The sequence below is a fragment of the Cydia splendana genome, chromosome 6 (assembly GCF_910591565.1).
Source record: "Cydia splendana chromosome 6, ilCydSple1.2, whole genome shotgun sequence".
NCBI lineage: Eukaryota > Metazoa > Arthropoda > Insecta > Lepidoptera > Tortricidae > Cydia > Cydia splendana.
The window spans coordinates 21,832,301-21,856,383 of NC_085965.1; the positions used below are offsets into that span (position 1 = coordinate 21,832,301).

At 37.4% G+C, this 24,083-nt stretch overlaps 1 protein-coding gene across 1 annotated transcript; it reads left to right on the top strand.

Moving 5' to 3' along the window:
• The first annotated feature begins 12,452 nt into the window (after nucleotides 1-12,452).
• LOC134791523 (pancreatic lipase-related protein 2-like) lies at nucleotides 12,453-14,435 on the top strand. The gene is made up of 2 exons (XM_063762570.1): nucleotides 12,453-12,627; nucleotides 13,514-14,435. Exons 1-2 carry the CDS (start codon nucleotides 12,504-12,506, stop codon nucleotides 14,425-14,427), a joined length of 1,038 nt encoding a protein of 345 aa, XP_063618640.1. The 5' UTR covers nucleotides 12,453-12,503; the 3' UTR covers nucleotides 14,428-14,435.
• The last annotated feature ends 9,648 nt before the right edge of the window (nucleotides 14,436-24,083 follow it).

Sequence of the window (24,083 nt, forward strand, 5' to 3'; positions counted from 1 at the left end):
ATTCGGCCTATTCGGCCATTTCGCCGAATATTCGGTATTCGGCCGAATGTTGCCTACTATTCGGCCGAATACCGAATATCTGTTGCACCTACCTAAAAAGAAAAATTACACAAAAAAAAACGAAAAACTAGGTATATTTAAAATGTATTCTTGAAAAGTAGTTGAATGCGAAGGAACGTTTTTGAGCATTTGTAGATTATAAAATATTTTATTTTTATCATGGGTCTGATTTGATTGTCTCTAATTTTTTAATTACATTCATTAATTCTGTTCATCATAAAAATATATCTTAGCAAACGTTGTGCTTTGATGGCGAACAGTTTTCATAATAATTGTGACTCAAAATGTTCGCATGTCATGCCGAATATTCGGTATTCGGCCGAGAGAGGAGCCGAATATTCGGTATTCGGCCAAATTCACTATTCGGGGCATCTCTAGTAATAATAATTATAACTACCTATTATAAGACTAGAGATATTTTTTTATCACAGAAAAACTCGCGATAAAAATTAGTAAAAATAAAAATGTCCGCTTGAACTAGCGCCACACAAAACCGCTGTAAAGAAAACAGAGGATTACAAACTCAGTAATGTACTCACGGTAAATTAATTTCTTTCACTTCGAGCCGGCTCTGCGTAATGAAATCTGGAATAAATGTTGTTACGTCAAACGCGGCTAAATACTGTAAAACAATGGGAGAAAAAAGACTCATTTGTGGGGACCGGAGTAACTGTTTAGGTACCGTAAAAGTATAAAATACTTAAAGTATATAATACTTTGCCCTTTAACATAACTTTGCCCATCGCGTCACGGTTCAGTAAAAGCAAAATGGCTTAAAAATTACAGGTACTTTCTGAAGAAAGTGTTATCGCATTTTAGCTGCTGTTCTTTGACGCGTCTCTTGCAGTGGCCCGTATACGAGACAATGATATCCCGGGTATTTGGGAGGCGTGTACGCAGCTGAAGCTCATAGCGAATTTACCATGAATTGTGTCCAACATATTAAATTTCCCAATATATTCCCATTCGTGGAAAAATTACTGCGCAAATGAATAAAACCGGCATTAATTAATTTCAGGTTTAAATACAGTTCACTGCATTTCCTGGGTTCAATTTGCGACTGAACAGAAAAGCCTACAATATGTCACCGTCGACAGCTCATTCTCAATAGTCACGAAATAATAGCCGTACCAACTTACAACTACCCTCAAACCGCAGAAAAATCAACTTTATTTTCACTGCGGAACGGTCAAGTCTTCCGCAGACAAAAAATAGCTAACACGCCTGACATGTCCAGTATTCGGTGACCCGTAATAACCCTTACAAGTTCCCCTGGACTGAGTTAAATTGTGAAGCTTCAAGAGGAGGCAGAGGTCAGGTAAGGTTGGTGGGAAAGAGAAACACATCACGCGTCAGCAAAATCGGGACGTTGGGCTCGAACAAAGTGCATCTAGTTAAAACGGGGGGGTACAATAGCGCCATCAATATTGGCCGGTCCCCCCCCCCCCCCTCCGAAATGGCGACGAAGAGCTGTCGAAGCCCGTTCGACACATTGTGACAATGAGAATGACAGCACAGAGTACACTAGGTGAGAGGCTGCAAATAATATATTTTTATGTGAGTTTTTTTGTGTATGGTTTCATGGTGAGATATCAAAACGTCTGTTTTACACCACATGGGTACCTACGACACAGGCGGGTCAAACACATTTCAGAAAAAGGACAATACAATAAAAGTTAACGACCCGGCGGCGGCGAGTACACAATGTGTACTACACATATCAAGTTTTCATTATTCAATATTAAAATAGTAGTGAAAAAAATATTTCCATCTTTAAGAGTGCAGCGTAAAAATTAGATTTTGATTCTTTTATATTTACGATATCTACAGGAAAGACGCGAACGATGTAGCTTAGGTACAATAAAATGTGTATGATCCAAGTATGTTTTCAGTTACTCTGTAATAGCACGATCGTAGCGTGAGTTAATTTTTTTGCGTGTTTTACAACATTGGTCCAAATTCAAGTTGCAGTAAAATATGTATAAATATTTTTCAAATTATATTGTTGAGTATCTAATATAGAAAAAGCTCCGAAATAAATGTAATCAACTCGTAAATAATCAACGTCAAAAACTGGACCATAATAGTAAAGTTGTTCTTGTGGTGTAATAAATAATATCTCTGTACCAAAGTACTCTACATCAGCGCAGCACCGGTCTGTTGAAATGAAGCTGCACACAGACAGTAGTACTAACGGAACGTGGACTGATTGTTGTTATTTATGTGTTTTGAATGCATTCTGCCGATATGTTTTCGTGGAAATACTATTACACCCGAAAACATATATTTTATTAATAAAATTTATACGAAAAAATAAATAAGAAAAATTTTTTCGTCCCTCTTTTCTTGATTAAGTTAGTTTATAGTTTATTTTATAATGTGTGTCTTAAATAATTAAATGATACTCGTAATGTGAATTAGTACTTAAAGGGGCTCACTGATTAACAGTCCGCCGGACGGTATCGGCCTGTCAGTTAGAACAAAATTTTGACAGTTCCGAACAACTGACAGACTGATACCGTCCGGCGGACTGTTAATCAGTGGGCCCCTTAACACAAATCTTCCTAGCTTTCCTAAATTAGTAATATAAACCTTCAAGAAAAGAGCGTACTCCCATCTTCAAAGCCGGCAACGCACTTACAACTCCTCTGGTTGCGGGTATCCATGGGCGACGGTAATCTCTTACCATAAGGCGATTCGTCTGCTCGTTTGCCTCCTATAAAAAAAAACATTCGTTACATTACAAGGATTCATCCCCCCTAATATTTTTATTCAAAAGTAATTAAATATGGAGACCCTCGGGCCTTGGGGACCCGGAGCACATTACATATTTAGGGAGCTGGCGAAGCGTCTTACTGATGCTACGGGTGACCAGAGGGCTGGGTACTTCCTTGCCCAGCGAATTGGCATTGCCATTCAACGCGGCAATGCCACCAGCCTTCTGGGCACCCTACCATCCGGCGCAGAGCTAGCTCCCATTTTTTGTTTGTGAATATGTGTATATAGTTGTTAGTTTTAGTTTTAATTTTAATGTTTAGTTTAATTATTTTATGAATACTTTTATTTATGTTAATAAAAGTTTTACTTAGTATTAAATATAAATAAAACGCTCTTTTCAACTTTAATTCGACACTTATACCTAATCTATTTGTAAAAGTGACTTTTCTTAAGTACAAATTAAGTTTGTTTTGTACACGTGTCTCAGCTTTAAGATGAAACAAGATATTTATTAATGTACGCTTTCCTTATAATTAATTAATTAATTCAAAACGCCTTTATTATATTATCCCTTAAAAGCTTTACACGTGCTCTGAATAATCCTGAACCTATTTGTATGATAAACTCAAATTAAAAAAAATTACAATCTCACACCAACCTAGTTCCACAGTAAGCTCAATTGTTATGGATACTAGACGACGATATGATAAAATATATAGATTTATATCATCATCATCATATCAGCCAGAGGACATCCACTGCTGGACATAGGCCTCCCCCAAAGAGTGCTAAAATGACCGGTCTTGCGCCACCCGCATCCAGCGGATTCCCGCGACCTTTTTTAGATTTATATAAATTATTATATTACCTATATATCTATAAAACATCGATAACTCGGGAACAAATTCAACAGAACAAAGGTACCTTGGTAAATAGATTTATATCCCGGTATTTCCGTAAGGGTGCCTACATCCAAACCATCAATTTAGTTTTTGAGATTTGATACAACATTGCTCGCAGTGAAATCGGATATTCCGGTAAAGTTGGCACTATAACAGATTACGTACTGGTACAAGAGATACGCCACACTCGAATAAACTTGTTCTCGAATAAAGCTTAGGTATCATCAGCCGCAAAGGTGCATGGCGACTTTATCTATGAATTCATTTATAATTTTTGCATGCATTTTCGCAGCTCACTGTAGATATCTACGGTCTAAATTCAGACTGCATTAATCATTATTCAATCAATCAATTTATTTGTATCAGATATAATTAGTCCATAGAAATGTTAGTATACAATACAAACATAACTTATTAACTACGTTAGCAACTTACAGACTACATAAAATATATTATATACAGTACCTATTGACTCCATGTGAATGGAATTCCAGTACCTCCAGACTGCACTAGCCGAGTACTGTGACACCAGGTTCAGGAGACTGTTGGTACTCTCCCGCACGCGGCGCATCAGGGAAGCGGTTCTATTATTGCAGGAAACGACAAATTTAATTTAAAAAATCTCAACATCCTGCAGCAAAGCAGTTCGGCAGCGTTATTGCAATAGTATTGTAGCGCGACATTACGACCGACTGCATTACTGCCGAAAATCGATGTTACTGTCCGGATTTTTGACATTTGCGGCAGCAATGCAGTCGGTAGCAATCTGGTGCCGCAGGACTGCAACAGTAGGTAGTGCTGGTGTGGTCTGAATCCCAATGGTACCACCTACATTCGGTTTGGATAAAGACTGCAGCAGCATGCGTTGCTGATGGTGCAGCGTTGCAACGGGGGAATGGGCGATATCACTGTCAATATCCTTGGTAAATATGATAAATGTAGCCGGGCAAACAAATTTGTCAGTAGCAAAAGGCGCGAAATTATTATTTTTTCTATGGGACGATTACCCTTTGCGCCTACATTTTTTAATTTGCCGCTTTTTTCTACTGACGGGAATGGCTTGACAGACAAGCTTTAGGTAGGTACTGTTACCGATTAGCTGTCACGATCAGAAAATTAAATTTATAATTTAATTACTTAATCACAATAATAGGTTTGTGTTTGAGGATTAGTTCAGTAAACTATCCGATGCATATTCTATTTCTACATAGCTGCTTAAATAACGTTAACTTTGTTAAAAATTAAAACACTAGCATGTGTTTTACACTAGATTATGGATATTTACGTAAATTAAGAGATTAAGAATAAAGCAGACACCGCAACGAATATTTTTTGTTTTTACAGTGGCGTATCTGTTCATAATTATGTAATCTGTTATCGAAACTCAAACCTACAACCTTCCAAATGCTCTGTTGTTGCCGTGTGCCTATAGAATAGAATTACCTATCAACATTGTACATGATCGAATTATATCTCTGTTCGTTAATACGAAAATTATAGCTCAACAAATGAGAATACAATCTAGGAGTACATTGATTCTCTTTAATAAAGTTTCTACGTCATCATCATCATCATCCTGTCCTGGCCGATTTTGGCACTAAGACACATTTTTTTAAAGGAAGTTTACCTCTTCAGGGAAGACTCGAACTTGCGACGTTTTGGAACACTGGTCTAATAAAATTGCTCTTAACCAACTGAGCCAAAGCTTACCAAAAGCATGCGAATCTTTCCATTCCTTCCTTTAAAAATAATATGGGTTAGCACATTGATTTTTTATTAAATAATTCTCAATATACATTAAGAATATTTTTGTTTTTAAAACCAATAGGTAGCAAATAACAGTTTTCCATCGATTATTTACTTATACATTAATACATCCATTATAACCGCACTCTTAATATTAATTTGCAGCATCTTTCACACCGCTATCTCTCATCCACTCAACATCCGATCTTGAAACTTCCATATCCTTTCAACATCAGTCATTCAAAACTAGTTCTTATTCCAACAGTAACACGGTCCAGGTATCCACAACCGCAGGCACCTATAATGAAATGCGATACTCATTAAAACTTCTGGGCATCCTTCAAACTGTCATAGCGAAGGTGCTCGAAATAGTTTAAGAGCTAGCTTCAGTAATATTCCACTTTTTGAAAATAACTAGTGTAATTTATATGGATGTTGACGATGCATGAAAATTAATCAGTTTAATTATAAAATGATTTAACTAGGAACTATTAGGTAATCGCACTTTATGCGCATATTTTAATTTTAGTTTATTAATTTTATGGCAATGTATTTTTTGTTTTCTATACATTTTCTTTTATTTTGTTGACTTCTTTCCATTTGATTGCACTAATTCTTTATTGTAGTTGTGCTATTTTATAATTGAGAATAATTTAAATTAATTACACCATTTACACCCGAAATAATCGGTTTACATAGTTTTTTATTTCATCGATAGTAAGTTTAGCGCAGCCCTATCGTAGTGATGCGCTGTCACGTCGAGGATCTCGAACTATCCTAACAAGTCTTGAGCCCTTGTTATTAAGACGTCTACCAACTTGATATTGTTACTTGTTACACTCGTAACGATTGGCAAGTTCGACGGTGAGTGGAAATATCTGTTTTGTTGCCAGAGAATTTGATATTGTGAACTTTTAATTATGACAGTATCTATTCTATCTATACATATAATAAAGCTGAAGACGGTCGAAAGTCTGTACATGGAAGATATTTGAAAAAAAGTTGGCTGGGGATACGTAGAATCGATAACAGAACAAGTTCCAAAAGTTTTTAGAATTTTTGTCTGTTTGTCTGTTTATCTGTTTATCTGTTTGTCTGTTTATTTGAACGCGCATCACGTGAAAACGGCTGAACGGATTTTGATGAAAACTTTACTAATCTGTCGAGAAAATTCCCGGCCAGGTTATAGGCTATAAAAATTCAACCCCTAAAAGGGGGGGTAGCCACAACACTCGATTGACTTAAGTTTGCCCCTGAATCTTATGGCGCTACTTAGGAAGGAGGGGCAAACTTTTTTCAAATATTTGCTACCACTATTGAGTACCCTGGTAAACTAACAGATGGCGCTGAATTTAATACTTTGTGACATGAATAAGCCACCGAGGACAGATTTTGCCAAATTAACTCTAAGTTTCAGAGGGGATACGGATATCAACAAAAATAATTGAATAATTATGTAGATTTAATAAACTAATAATACAACAAAACAACGTAAATTAATTGCCCCTCATTGCACAGTGCCTTCTTTTGGGGAACTGAGTAAAAATGAAGTAATCAAGAAAATTTAAAATTAGTTTACATAGTTACGTAGTGGTAAAATAAACACACAAACATATCAACACGCGTATAATTGCATAATTATTTAAAATTATAAATTTTCTCTATTATGAATTATACCTAATCGTAATTATATCGCACCCATATCAAATCCATATTCATACGTAGGTATCGCCTCATTTAAGCACTTAATAATGGCCACGAAGGTGGGTACTTTGAGAAAAAAACATTGACCTCTGTCATTCGCAGTGCCGGATTAACCCTTTTAAGCAAAGTACCGGGGCACCAAAACCGTAGGCAAAAAAAAAACGCGCAGGCTGCATCAGCATTGCAGTCGTCGTGGAGTAGGTACAGTCAACGGTAAAAATAAGGGTGTACAAATCATCTCAAAAATATGTCCCATAACTCTTATGTCAGTGAATTAAAAACTATGCGACATATTTTTGAGTAAGTTGTCTACACCCATATTTTTACCGTTGACTGTACTTACATGAAAGTTTTATACGTGTACATGTACCCATCTAATAACGAAGGGTCGTAGGGATCAAGTAAGAGAGTGAGGGTACGTAAGAACATCTCCAACGTAGGCTTTCGATTTGACCTTACGCGGAGGCCCTTAAAGTCATGGAAAAAAATCTTGCTTTCGGGCTTGCGGCCAGCCGATTTTTTCGACATACTGATTTTATAGCGAATTTTGCTCTCTTGCACGCCAGATTTGTCGGCCAAGCCGAGTTGCTCCTTAGCCGCGATCCTGAGACCTAACTGTCAAAGTGTTATAAGGGGCCCCGTGAAAGCCGAAAACTAAAAGCATCCTATCAAGTATCGCTTTCGAGTGAAGCCAAAGAGCGAGCAGTAGAAGAATCGTGATTACATGCATAGATTCTATTTCAAGCCACTCTTTTGCAGTTCGGCGTAAGGTCTTATGCGAGGTCTTCTGCCTTATGGAAAAGTTGATCTTCTGCCTTAATTACACTTGGGCGTGGATCCAAATCCAAGCTTTCCTCTTTCGCAGCTGGGCGTTCTGCCTTGCTCACACTTCATATTCTCTTGGTCAATTCCAAGCTCTGCTTTCTTGCATCTTTTCTGTATGAAAACAACCTCGCTGAGACCCTTAAATATCGAGCCCTATGCGAAGCTAGGCTGATAGAAAACTGTCCCATCCCTTCTCTGTATGAAATCCTGGATTCGCACCTGGTTGGGACTAAAAGCAAAATGTACAACTGTCTATCAAATTGCGTTTTTATATCGAAAAATTTTCGCGCTCACTTCGCTCGCGTTTTCATTCACTTTCTAAGATATGGCGACTACAGCAGCATTACTCTGTTGCAATGGTACTGCTGCAGCACTGTCAATTTTCGTGATAAAATGATGTGACTGATTTCCATTCTCAGCTGTAATGCGGCAATGAACGTCACTCAACTTACCAAAAAAAATCAATGTAATCTCGATGACCCTAGGGAGAGGGGGCGCCATGGTCTAGAAATGCTTAGGGCATCAAAATATCTTAATCCGGCACTGGTCGTTTGCGGAGTCAAACGATTTGGGACTCGCATTTTATACGCGTTACCATGTCTTCCCGAAAAAAATCGAATCATTCGCGAAAGTCTCGCAACGCATTGGCTTACAAGGGGCACGTGGTCTTCCTCAGGAGTCTGAAGAAGACCACGGTGAGTGGGTGGCGCTCTAGCCAGGCAGGCCGCTTCGCTTTCGCTCGCGCGCGTATACCTTACTGTATCGTCCGATATACAACTACTTACTACTCTGTCGTTTAAATCACGTGTAAAATTTGAATAAGGGCGAAAACATATAGATTTTGGAGTGTAGTTTTATTTAGTGGTACCTAATTGTAATAGTACATTTCGATGCTAGTGCGGAAGGTATGTCATTACTTCACGAGTACCGAGATATCTTGGCACGAGCCGCAGGCGAGTGGCAAGACTCGGGACGAGTGAAGAATGACATTTCCGCACGTGTATCGAACGACATTTTTTAATACAGTTGCGAAAAAATAAGTAATAGTACATTTCGATGCTAGTGCGGAAGGTATGTCATTACTTCACGAGTACCGAGATATCTTGCCACGAGCCGCAGGCGAGTGGGAAGACTCGGGACGAGTGAAGAATGACATTTCCGCACGTGTATCGAACGACGTTTTTTAATACAGTTGCGAAAAAATAAGTAAAACATTGTTAATCGTACACTAAACAAAAGTGGTAACAGTGACAGCTCGCTTAGACGTCGTCTTTAAGTATATTATATCTATGGGCGTTTGGCAGCTATTCCGTTCCATTCAGACACCTTATTAAGAACGGAATTTTCAATATTCAATATTAAAAAATAAACGTGTTATAATGATGAAGAGGTAAGTATTAAAATATGAAATATGTATATTTTTCATATTCTTACATTAACAGTAGGTTTTTATGCTGATTACGACGTTTAAAGGAAACTAATATTAACACTCATCAATAAGTAGTCGTGAATTGGAACAAGTATAAATTTAAAAAAATTGGAAATGTAAAAAGCACTAGTTCGACATAACCAACTTTCCGCACGCTAAACAGCTACGTAAAGTAGCACTTTGTGAGCAACTGTATTAAAAAATATTCTTAATCGTACACTAAACCAAAGTGGTAACAGTGACAGCTCGCTTAGACGTCTTCTTTAAGTATATTATATCTATGGGCGTTTGGCAGCTACTCCGTTCCATTCAGACAACTTATTAAGAACGGAATTTTCAATATTCAATATTAAAAAATAAACGTGTTATAATGATGAAGAGGTAAGTATTAAAATATGAAATATGTATATTTTTCACATTCTTACATTAACAGTAGGTTTTTCTGCTGATTACGACGTTTAAAGGAAACTAATATTAACACTCATCAATAAGTAGTCGTGAATTGGAACAAGTATAAATTTAAAAAAATTGGAAAAGTAAAAAGCACTAGTTCGAGATAACCAACTTTCCGCACGCTAAACAGCTACGTAAAGTAGCACTTTTTGAGCAACTGTATTAAAAAATATTTTATCTGGACTACAGTCCTCTAGCATATCCATCTGTCAACTTTACTTCAAGTTCCGCCTCCAGGGGAGAGGGAGAGAAATTAGGATTAGAAATTAGCCGCTTACTGACACAGACCGAATTCCACGCGGGCGGAGCCGCGGGCACAGCTAGTTATCAATATGTGCGTTAAACTTATTGCTTTAAATAGAATACAATGGAATAATGATCTATTTGTTACATTTCAAATAATCTTAAACTACCTGTCTTAATTATGATGAAATTATCCCACTAATTATTTTAAATGAGAAAACTAATAAATCTTTTGTAAAATGAAATCGGTAAGTACCGTAAAATGGGGTGAGTAGGGTTCGCGGGGAGAGTTGGGTTATGAATGGGGAGAGAAGGAATGAAGGGTGAGATGGGATTTTAAGGCTACTGCTACAAAAATAATGTATTCCAATTTAAAATGGAGCTATAGTAATACTCATAATAAAAAAAAATCGTACCAACAATCTTTCAAAATCACCTTTGTATGAAAACCCAACTCACCCCAAATACGGGGGACTACGGGGTGAGGTGGGGTTTCCTGTTTATCGTCAAAGTTATGAAATGGAACTACCCAAAATAAAATAAAAACTAAAATACAAACGTCCGGAACACTTATTATATATGTCGCAGTCAAAAGTGTGAACTGGTCAAAAGAACTTTTAACCGACAAAAACAGGCAAAACTGCTTTTGACTGAGCATGTTAGTCAAAAGTAGTTTTACCTGAAAATCATTGCTTAATAGTAATTGTGACTGTTACTATCAGTCAAAAGTACTCGCAGAGATAGGTAGGTTAGGGTTTTTTTTTTGCTACGCCCAAAAAACGAAACTGTTCCCAGAGATAGGTAGGTTAGGGTTATTTTTTTTGCTACGCCCTAAAAACGAAACTGCTGCCATAAATAGGTATGATTTTCAGGTAAAACTACTTTTGACCAACATGTTCAGTCAAAAGCAGTTTTGCCTGTTTTTGTCGGTTAAAAGTTCTTTTGACCAGTTCACACTTTTGACTGCAACATATACACCATTCAGTTTGCATATGTAAAAATAAAATGTTATCGAGGTTTGAATGTCAGTTTTGCACCTACTCACCCCATTTTACGGTAACTATTAGAACTTGTGACAACTCTGCGGGCTCAGCACGGTTCCATTTTTATCGACTATCACTATGCGCGTCCCTTTCGCACTTACATACTTGTTAGAACGTGACAGGCATGGTGACAAGGGATAAAAACGCGACCGTGCTAAGCCGCCGGAGTTAAAATAAAAGCGACTATTGTACCACGGTCGACATACTTTATGGACCATTCGGAGACCTTATTGCAATGAGATAAGGACTACAATAGGTCAATTAAGTGTGTTGCCGTTAGTTAAGGCAGGCGTGCCTCACTCCGCGATTTCGTTGCTTTGCTACAGGTAGCTAAAAGTAGGTACATCCGTTCCACACCAATTTTGGTGGCTAGCCATAAGCCGCGCGTGGCGCTGTCGCCACCTAGCGGCCATACCTGTCCTGATCGTAACAGACGCGTTTTGTTAGAGAGTGAGTCTTCTGTACCTAGTACTATTCTTTATTCTGTAGTTAAGGCCAACAAGCAGGAGCAGGACGCCAATTCGAGCTATCATTCCAATATCAAAATAATGACATTTTGTTGTAATATATGCCGTGTTGTTTTAGCTAGTACTTGGTTGTACACGTATTGGCGTAGGTAAGCGAGACCGATAGCAAAATTATATCGTTTCGACATCAAAATGTACGTTCGAATTGGCCTCCAGGTAACATGTGATATCTAATAAGGTATAATTAGATAACAAGGTTATTTAGAGCATCGTCCAAAGAGACGTATAATCTATATATATTCATTTAACTTAAGCTGATTTAGTTTCAATGGTGCGTTTTCATTGGATGATTGTCTTTAACCGGAGTCATCTCACGGAAAGGTATTGTGACTAGTGTGAGTCATTGTAGTGATGATGGATTGTATGTAGTGTACGTTAGACATTTACGCAGCGCATGCGCATAACAAGAGATAATACTCGTAAGATAACAAAAGACACGACAAAGACAAACAATAATCGAGAGAGATGAAGAAAATTGTGGAAAGAATCTTACAGTTATTTGAGGAGTGTCTTAATTTTCACAAGGGCTTATTTTTGTAAGGTTTTCATAGAGAAATAAACCCTTTTGAAAGACACTCCTCAGTCCTCATTTGCTTATATACTTTTTTCTGTTTATTTATGGTATAAAAGTTAATACCATCAACAAATAAATAACCAAGGATAGGTAATTGTACAAACTGTGCTGTTTTTAGTTTTACAATCTAAAAAATCAAATGTTGTTATGTACGTACTTCCCCTAGCATTCGTTATCTTTAAGAGGTGTGTCCGTATACTATCTTACCTCTGAGTCCTCTCGTTGATCTTATTGTACTTCAGTTGCAAGTAGATCACCGGCAGATAACGTTGTAAAATCATGAACGTATTCATCTTGTGTGTCTTGTTCGTATACTATATTAGTGATACAAGTGCGTTAGGCAGAGGCGATTTGGAAAAATATGGACTTTTACATCAAGCGCTGTACTCGAAATATATCAAATGTAAGTATCTATAGGTATTATTACTAATCGAATTTAAACTCTTGGAGACATACTAACATTGAATAATTTTACGCGAGTGACTAAAAACAACTGAGTTTAAACCGTAAAATTATTCAATATCTATTAGGTACTGTTTATTTCAAATAATAAATAATAATAGCATTACAATTTCTTAAACCTAGTTTTGTAACTCTGTAGTTTAGTAATCTATAAACTAGAATGATTACTAAAGATTGTTCTTTAATAATTATTCTAGTTTTTAGATTTTAAATTTCAATTTTTTCCAAAAAATACAATAATTTAATGCCTTAGAAACCTTACAATATTACTGTTTTGGTTCTATCCTAGATTTGAATGCTAACAATACACACGTGTTCTTTGTTTACTATCATGTAAGTATGTTTGTCTTGCTTGTCATGGCATCAAGGCCTTTCAATTTAGTGTGTAACTAATTTGAAAACAAGTCTATAAAGTGTCATTCTATAGACCGCCTTATTGAAACTGTCACTGAATGATGACTTCAGTATGGCGGTTTGTTTACAATACATAGTTAGCGAGTTCCATAGAATGACACTTTAGAACGAATACGAGACCTTTAATGTACCTACTTTTTATCACATCTGTGACATTTTTATATTAACATAAATAACAATTTTATTTCCTTTATTCAATTTATTTATCTCTGAATCCAGGATTCTTCTTTTTCGTACTTATATTTTTATTGCCGAATTTCCTCTCTATGCAATTATTTTCATAATTTTTCCTGAATCTAATCTAATTCATTATCCACAAAATCCATAGTAAAAATAGCCACCAATTGATTGATCAAAATTGCCTAAACTAAAGATTCTTCGCAACAAATTAATTTGTCTTCATCTGTCCGCAGGCGACCACGATAAACACACCAATCTAGACGTCAACTTAGTCAACGTCTATTTCTACGACTTCAGCAGAAACGACGTCAAAACATTCTCAATTGCCGAAGCAGCCGACGGTATCCTCAACTATTCAGGCCTCGACATCATGAGACGTTTCATCATCTTTGTGGCCGGATATAAGTCCAACATTAACAAAAACACTGAACAACGCGTGAGAGACACCTTCAGAGACTTTCCTAACAGCTACCTAATCATTCTTGACCATTCTCCTTACACCAATGAGAAGCCAGGAAACTTAAAAGGCTACGAAAGAGCAGTGCAGTATGTATACTATATAGGAAAGGCGTTAGGCGAAATGCTAGCTGATTTAAGTAGAGGAGGCATATCACCCCAAAGCATGCACTGTATAGGACATAGCTTAGGTGGACAAATGCTTGGTTATACAGGACAGACCTTCATTGATATAACTGGAGAAAAATTATGGAGAATTACTGCTCTAGATCCCGCTGGACCTTGCTTTTCCAACAGCGTAATTGAAGACCAAGTAAGATCCGGAGTAGCTGAGTACGTAGAGGTATACCATTGTAATGCTGGTGGCTTAGGATCTTCAAGCGTTTTGGCTGATATAGACTTCTTTGTAAACAAAAAAGGCGAGTCCCAACCAGAATGCGGAACACCATTAATACCAGGTATCTTCGACTCTTCAAAAGCAGCCAAATGCAGTCATAAAACTTGCGTTACAGTATGGACGGCCACGGTGAAGCATCCTGACTGGTTCTTGGCGTGGAAATGCGATTCGTATAAGGAGTTTAAGAAGGGTGAATGTCAACCGGGTGATGTCACTCTGGCTGGTTTCTGGAACCCTGGTAATGCGACTGGCGTTTATTATTTCTCTACGGAAGGGTACGATTTGGATATATGAACTTAGATCTGAACCATACTTTATAAGTAATAAAATAAATAAAAACTATCAGTATTAGATGCCAAGCGATACAATTAGTGTATACCAAGGAAGTTAAGACTAGCCTTATAGTAAATTATGAGCAAATATCTGAAGAAGAATTTTGTAGGTGAAAGTTCCAGAAGAAAAACGATTAACAAGATGATAATTCAAATAAAATAGTAACTAAGTGTAGTGAAAGATAAGATGGACAACTAAGAAAAGATTAACCACATCTGCTGTAAAAGTATACACTGATATAGCCTATATAAGTATAGTGTACATTGTTTATCATAATGTTTAAATTTTAGAGATACCTAAATAGGTACACCAATGTTTAAATTTTAGAGATACTTACCTACCTAAATAGGTACCATAATGTTTAAATTTTAGAGATACCTAAATATTTTTTCCGAATATCTATTCGGAGAAAGAATTTAAACAATACTTAGTATTTTCTGAAAATGAAGTACTGTAATGTAACCAATGATTGTAACATGTTTGGGAAAGTAGTTGTAGTTTCTAATATAAATTTGATTCAATCAAGAAGTGTGATTACCGTAGGCAAATATTTAATAACGTATTAATACAAGTTTGACATTAATATTAATTCTGTAGGTATGGTTTCAATATACCGTTTTCTCAGTATTGTAGCCGTGATTTTCGAGTAAATACATGATTTGTATTCAGCCACGGTGTTGGTAAAACTAGATTAATCACGCTTCGTGGGGATTCCCTGAGGCAAACATGTTGCTACGCTATATTGAGCTTTATCTATAGGGGATGAAGGTTAATACATTCAAGTGACAAGCTTAAAATAAGGGCAAATTTGACAAGTTCAAGAGCAATTATGAGGTCACACGCATGACCTTGCTTTGCTTAGATTCTGTATAGAATTGTTGATTACGCGCCTTCAGAGTGTAGATAGACTAGTATTGAATATTGTATATTTCTGTTTCATCGACAAGAAAATAAAGACCGATATCACCAAACAACTAAAATGTTTTACGTTTTACAAGTGCCTAACCAAAGTACCAATCAATCAATCAATCAATATTTTATTTGTCAAACTAGTAGGTATCATGTTAAAAAGCTTTATTTTAACTTTTTATATAAGGGGTAGTTACTTGTTTGATTAGACAGTTGAGCCGTTCTCGAGAACGTTCTCCGTTTTGTATGGGGAAAGTTCTCGTGGGAGAACTTTTTCCATAGTAAATTAAGAACGTTCTTGAGAACAGCACAACTCACATATCGCTATTAACAATTTATCAAGAGGTCGATTGAAATTTAACAATTTGAACTGGTTTTGACACGACCTTGACGATCGTCTATCGTATTCGTCTATTATATTGATGGTCATATCAAAATAAGATCAAAACTCAACAACTTGCTAAATCTAAATCAGGCTCCCGTTCAGTAGCGTAGCTAGGCGTGGTGGGCCGTGACCCACGGCCTCGTGCCCCAAGGAGGGGGCCTCACGCGACGCCGCTACGGGCACAGTGAAAGAAAAGGGCCTCGCAGATGTGACTTCAACCACGGCTAGTTCACGCTACGCCACTGCTCCCGTTCCCAATGTCCGATTATTTTCGGCCAGGGCTCGGAACCTCCTCCTACAGAGTACCTAAGTAGGAGTGCTATTATGGCTGTGGTCTAAGCCAACTGACGTCCAGTTTTTTGCGGGTACGGTTTTCTGCAGGATCCCGTTTTAGTAGTATACGTGCTACTATAGTAAGGTTCACACATTCTTTCTTTTCCGGGACAGCATTTTTTTGCGGGATACTGCACGCATACTATACAGAAAACTGGATCCTGCAGTAAGCCGTACCCGCAAAAAACTGGACGTCAGTGGGAAGGAGCTCTAAGTATATATCTATTGTTTTCTCTTAATTTCCTTACTTCACGTACGCTCTTAAAGTTGTTTTTCGTGACGTTAATGGCGTAGTTTTAGAGCGTTAATTACCCTTTCACGCCATTTTAAAGCTATATTTTATAGAACTACAACATAAAACGGTTTCCTTGAAGCTGAAAGCATTAAAACTGTTTACATCGGCCCCTTGGGCGTATTTTTAATTAAAAGCAAACAAACCTACGTGACGTTTCATTTCTTCCTTGAGATAAACCGGGAAATACTTGGCTTAAGTTGGACTTCATAGAGTAAATGGCCGGTGTAAATGTTTGATGCTAGGTATTGCTTACTAGGGTTAGCAAATCGCTATCGATGAAGATCCATGATGCCTTAGAAGTCGCAAGGACTTTTGACTGAGCATGTTAGTCAAAAGTAGTTTTACCTGAAAATCATACCTATTTCTGGCAGCAGTTTCGTTTTTAGGGCGTAGCAAAAAAAAATAACCCTAACCTACCTATCTCTGGGAACAGTTTCGTTTTTTGGGCGTAGCAAAAAAAAAACCCTAACCTACCTATCTCTGCGAGTACTTTTGACTGATAGTAACAGTCACAATTACTATTAACCAATGATTTTCAGGTAAAACTACTTTTGACTAACATGCTCAGTCAAAAGTCCTCCTTCACTTCTCACTTTGGTAAAGTAAACAGAGTAAACAGTGTGTTTGGTAACTTTTTAAACGTTAATCACGTATGTAGTTTTATTTATTTATGTTGTCTGTTTGTATCTTAATATTTGTAATGTTTTCACAGTTATTCCATGTGTTTTATGCTTGAAATGTTCTAGTATTCTCAATTGTTATTGTTAGCACCCTGTCTGTACGGCATTGCCTTTTAGGTTATCTGTCATTTGTCACACCCGTAGGCCAGATGGCGCTGGCAGCCGCAAGTGGTTGCGTTCAGTTCTACGAGGCCGTGCCGTACAGCTGCGTTCGTGGCCCACCAAAATGGACTCGCCGGAAGACCAGCGCCGACTCTCGGGTCAGCATTATGCTGAGGCGAGCCCATTTCGTGGTAAACAATTTGTAATTATGTTTGTATTAAGCATTTAATTTTACTTTTGTATGTACACTAAGTTTATCACGAAAAATAAATGATTTATGATTTATGATTTAAAAGCAGTTTTGCCTGTTTTTGTCGGTTAAAAGTTCTTTTGACCAGTTCACACCCCATACAACCATTTCCAGTCGCCGTTACGACGCGGTGTCGACACCGTCTGTTTCGGTCACAATTCCAGTCGCAGAGTCGTCGCCGTGTCGACACAGTTACCAGAAATGGGGAAGGGTCGACACATGACACAAAGTGACATAAAGTGTGGTCGCCGTGTGCACACATTGTTTCGGGTTTGCGACTACTTTATGCCAAAATCATTCGTTCATTCGTTCATTTTGTTCCTGTCAAATGGAAACTGTCAGATGGAAAAATACTTAAATAAAAATAAGTGACATTAATACGCCATCTCTAAAACGGATTACAAGACGTAATTATATATTGTTTGCATTTATATTACAATATGACTTAAATTATTATGGGGAATTAAACTGCTCGAGTGATTTGATAAACTAAGTGTAATATAATCAACGCGCCACCACATTGTTTTAGTTTAGCCGGAAATGAAATTGTCTACTTCTCAGTGCCTGTACTGCCTGTGTTCATAACTATATTATTTGAAGCATTTTTAGTACTTCGATGCGTATACTATACTTAAATAACAGAAATAACGCTTTACATACTACGAAACTTGTTAATTATGATGTATAAATATGGTTTAAGGCTGAGAAATATTGCAGTCACAAAGTAGTTGCAATGTTTCGACTTTGTGTCGACTCTGTGTTGACACATGACACGCGCTGTCAAAAGTAATAACAAAGTTACTGGATTTGCAAAATGGCTCCTTGTGTTGATTTGTTTTCAGATATTCTCAAAGTGTAAAAATGCCGTGGTCAGAGATGGGCATTAATCGATTAACTGTTTATTCGACTAATTAATGGAATAAAAAAAGTTAATTCTCAAATTTTAATCGCGATTAGTTTAGTCGACCTAACATAGATTGAAATTGAATTAATCTGAATATTAATCGAATAAATTATCGATTAAATCTCGATTGAAAGTTGACAGGGGGCCATTTTTGTACGTAAAAATAATAGAAATGTCTTGCATGCAGATGGTAGCAAAACACTTTGTCATAAAAGTCGAGATGGGTGTCGATATATAGGTTTTAGGGAGTGCCGATTTCGAAAATAATGACCATTTTGGAATCCGAAATGGCGGCCATGCACTGTGTCATAAAAGTCGTCATGGATGTCGTTTTATACGTTTTAGGGGGCCCCAATTTTGAAAATGATGACCATTTTGGAATCCAAAATGGCGGTCATGCACTATGCCATAAAAGTCGTCATGGGTGTCGTTTTATAGGTTTTAGGGGGCGCAGATTTCGAAAATGATAACCATTTTGGATTCCAAGATGGCGGCCATGCACTATGTCATAAAAGTCGTCATGGATGTCGTTTTATAGGTTTAAGGGGGCCCCGATTTAGAAAATGATGACCATTTTGAAATCCAAAATGGCGGCCATGCACTATGTCATAAAAGTCGTCATGGGTGTCGTTTTATAGGTTTTGGGGGGCGCAGATTTAGAAAATGATAACCATTTTGGATTCCAAAATGGCGGCCATGCACTATGTCATAAAAGTCGTCATGGGTGTCGTTTTATAGGTTTTAGGGGGCGCAGATTTCGAAAATGATGACCATTTTGGATTCCAAGATGGCGGCCATGCACTATGTCATAAAAGTCGTCATGTATGTCGTTTTATAGGTTTTAGGGGGCCCCGCTTTCGAAAATGATGACCATTTTGGAATCCAAAATGGCGGCCATGCACTATGTCATAAAAGTCGTCATGGGTGTCGTTTTATAGGTTTTGGGGGGCGCAGATTTCGAAAATGATAACATTTTCAATTTAAAAATGGCGGCAATGCACTATGTCATAAAAGTCGTCATGGATATCGTTTTATAGGTTTTAGGGGGCGCAGATTTCGAAAATGATGACTATTTTGGATTCCAAGATGGCGGCCATGCACTATGTCATAAAAGTCGTCATGGATGTCGTTTTATAGGTTTTAGGGGGCGCAGATTTCGAAAATGATGACTATTTTGGATTCCACTTTTATGACAAAATACGTAGCCGCCATCTTGGATTATAAAATGATCATCGTTTTCGAATTCTGCACTCCCTAAAACCTATAAATCGACATCGGTGACGACGCAAGTTATCTTTATTTTCAGATCTAACAAATTGCTACAGAATACAAAGGACAAAAAAGAAGCGAGGAGGTAATGAAACAAGCAAAAATACAGATGATTCCTCGACGCAATTGGGTGATTCTTAAATTGTGTCCAGATTTTTTTTGTCATAAAAGTTTATATTTTTCACATATTACTCTCACAAGTTCCGTGACATTTCGACCTTGTAATTTTTTAAGTAAATGTTTTTGTTTATCTATGAGGATCTCACTAGAATAGTATAATCAAGGTATGTTTATATTTGATGAATGAAATAGTAACGCAAAAAAAAAATATATTTGTGTCTTATATTCCTGCCGAAGACTTTTATTTTACCTTTTCCTTCTACACAAGTTTGGCCAAGTAATAAGAATTTAGGGCTCTCAATTTTATTTTGACTTCTACAACAGTAAAGCTACGAGGCCATGTTTTGGTATCGTTTTCGTATAAATTCGCAGTACCAAATTTAGTTAAGGTATCACATTGACACCATTCCGAAGTAAAAACACTAAAAACATATAAACTTATTAAAATACTTTCTTTTAAACTCCTCTTCACGCTTAAACTGCTGAACAGTTTTAATTTAAATTTGGTACACATATATTTTGAGTCCCGAGACAGGATATAATAAGTTATCTCAAAAATCATCCTTTAAAGGTGTGAAATGAGGTGTAGGGGGGAATTCAGAATTGACTTCTTGAAGTTAATACTGTTTAAGTTTAGGTTTGAAGTCATGTTTTTTCATCATTTTTAACTAAATCAAAGATGTAGACCATCCCAAATTTCATATAAATCGGTTCAGCGGCTATTGATTTCCCGTACAAATTTCCACGCCACTTTTCACACCTTCAAAAGATGATTTTGGTTATAAGATCTATCCTATGTCCTGTTCCGGGACGCAAACTATTCCTATACCAAATTTCAACGAAATCGGTTCAGCGGTTAAGCGTCAAGAAGAGTTTCAAAAAAACCGGCCAAGTGCGAGTCGGACTCGCGTATTAAGGGTTCCGTACATTAAGTCCGACTCGCGCTTGACTGCACATTTCTAATAGGTTTTCCTGTCATCTATAGGTAAAGAACTATTTTGTGTATTCAGACGGACATACATACAGACGCACGAGTGATCCTATAAGGGTTCCGTTTTTTCCTTTTGAGGTACGGAACCCTAAAAAGATTTATTTTTATTTTGTGGAATGGTGTCAATGTGATATCATAAATGGATTCAGCACCCCAGATTTATACGAAAACGATACCAAACACGGCCTAGCACCTTCACTGATATAGATATATCAAGATAAAATTTAGAGCCCAAATAAACTTTCAAGAGCGGATATCTCAAAAACTATTCAACATATCGAAAAAATTGACTGAATAAACTTGTAACAAATTAAATTAACTTTCATTTTGTATAAGTGGCCATGTCGCTGAGATGCATAGTTTCCGAGATATAATCGAAAAACGGGAAAATGGGACCTTCAAAGCCCCCTCTCTCCCCCCCGCTCAAGGGCTACGGCCGTGGACTTTTGATATGTTCACCTCCTAACTTGTCAAACCGAGTTACGGAGTCAAAAATTGTGTTCCGAGCATTTCCCTCTACAACTTTTGGAGCATTCGTTGCCTGACCTAAGTAGCTTATTGAATTTCTTTAAAAACTTTTCTGTAAAAGGTTGACGGGTGTTGGGTGTTTATATGGTTTCGGTCGATTATTATCATTTGCATTGCCCATGATGACTTACTAGAATTACGAGCACACGAGACACTAATAGTAGTTTGACAAACCTTGGTTTTCAAGAGGTATTTTATATTGACATTTGCTGTCACAAATTTGCTGTCAGATTTAGTCGCAAACCGCACGCAAAGTGCACACAAATGTGTCGACACCTTGTTACGGAAAAGTGTAGACACGGCGACGACACTTTGTTTCGAAACAATTCTAGACACATTGTGTGGACTCTGTTACGACACATCTGACATTTAGTTACCACTTTGTGATTCTGCGACTGGAATGGTTATATGGGAAGGGATCGGATAGGCTGGAAATCTGCGATCCGGAATCATGTGCTCCACTGGTCACGACCCTCAGCACTGAGGAGAACGAAGCAAGGAGGAGAGGAGGATTGCTTACTAAAACCGACCAAGTACGAGTCGGACTCGCACACGAAGGGTTCCGTACCATTAAGGATGACTCACGCTAGACCGGGCTGAGCCCAGGTCGGGGCGTCCGACATGTCAATTTCTATGACGGCTGATCGGTGATCACGTGGCGCTTTCCATAGAAAACGAAGCTCCGGCCCGGCCCCGGCCCGGTCTAGCGTGAGTCATCCTTTAAGCAAAACACGCGAAAAAAAACAGGTTTGTTGTATGGGAGCCCTACTTAAATATTTCTTTTATTTTGTTTTTAGTATTTGTTGTTATAGCGGCAACAGAAATACGTCATCTGTGAAAATTTCAACTGTCTAGCTACCACGGTTCATGAGTTACAGCCTGGTGACAAACAGACAGACGGACGGACAGCGGAGTCTTAGTAATAGGGTCCCATATTTACCCTTTGGGTACGCAACCCTAAAAACTGAAAGTAAGTACTTTATTCTGTTTACATTGTTTTTTTTTTTGACGTCCAGTATGGCCTAGTGGGTACCTAGTGACCTGGTAGTGACCCTGAAGAATGAAAAGGCTATGAAGCTGAAGGTGCTTCTAGCGTGAGTCATCCTTAATACAGAAGTAAGTACAGATAATTTTGAACCCCTGGCCAACTTAGCTACATCTACTGCTGATAGTAAAATCAATGAGTCATCAACACTAATGTAAGTAGTATCTTATCGGAAAAAATGGAGGCATTTCCTTTTGCGTCACAAATCTATCATTAAATATTATCCTGTCGGAGATAAGCTTCACAACATTACCTACCGTAGCTGTGACGAGGAATATTTGGTAAAAATATACTTATATACTATTGATAAAAATAAACTATGAATAAACTTAAAATAATATCTTATAAATAATCAAAAACTTCCTCCAAATCGCTGCCGATCGATGGGAAGTGTGCTTAGAAGGCTGGCCGCATTGTCACGTTGAATGGCAGTACATACCTATTTACTTACCTGACTATACTCTGAGCGAAATACAGGCCGGTCTAAAATATGTCAACGTACGAGTATTTCTAGATACCTACACGATACAAGTTGGTCATTTTGGTTTAATTGATTGAAAAATTATAACGTACCTACGTATTTCCCTTTTAAATATCATTAAAGTATGACCGCTCTTTAATAGATTTTATGAAACGATAATAATAAGTTTTTTACCCCATAGCTCAGTACTTAGTCCATCGCTTTCACCCAATAACCTAGTTCATTTTAGATTCCATCAACTCTCAATAGCCCTTACACCCTGGCGGGTGCTGCCTCTGCGTGCGTCCCATGACACGGGCAAGGGCAGCATCCGCTCGGTGTACCCCTTACATTTCATTAAAGTGTCAAAAGGCCCTCTACGTGTTGGCTTCGGCTCCGCGCACGTCTCCCAAAGGTCCGGAACACCATCGTTCCGTGATGGGAAAGACATACAAAAAGTATTTTAGTAATATCTTTAAATAATATCTTTAATAATCTTATTAAAGATATTACTAAAATATACTACATATTACTTAAAGATATAATTTTACTTGAAATTGCTATTGATTCAATTGATTGTGTTTCTCTTCTCTATCCACAATATTTATTATTTGAGACGTTCAATGGAAACAAAAAAAAATTAAAAGCAAATGAAAAATCTAGTCATAAAAAGCAAATACATAAAGTATCTAATAAAAATTCTAGTTTTCACTAAGACTTAAGGCGCACTCAAAACTTTCCTGTAATATCTCAAACTGAAATAAAAATTCCCAAGCCGATATGATATTCCCCCAACCGACTCACTTCGCTGAATTGTTATTATATTATTAAGTTTTATGTAGCGGACTGTACTAAAGGAACGAGGAACGTTTTAGGTTACGTGACGTACAGTCAGATGGGGTTTCGAATGAAATGGAATAGAACTTTGGCGTCTGAACATCTCGATATTTCACAGGTAAGGTCTTAGACGATATAACCAAACGGAGACGCCTTGTCTGTAATTTTCGGTACAAAACAGTCTGCCGATTTTTGCGGGGGAGGGGCACGTCAAATGTATACGTAACGTAAAAATAGCCATGTCAGATAAACGTCAGTCCATACAATGTGTACGTCCATTGGTCGCCTATTTTCAACAGAGGGGAACGCCTGTTAATGGCTACTCTTTTTGGTTATATCCTCTAAGGGTAAGGTAGACAGACTAAACTGCCCTCCTAAGCTAAAAAGCCGTATTTGCAGTCAATTTGTATGAAAACTGAATGCAAATACGGCTTTTTAGCTTAAGAGGGCAGTAAAGAGAATATTTGGCAGTTATTTTAGCTTTAGTTAATACATTTCTTTAATATTAT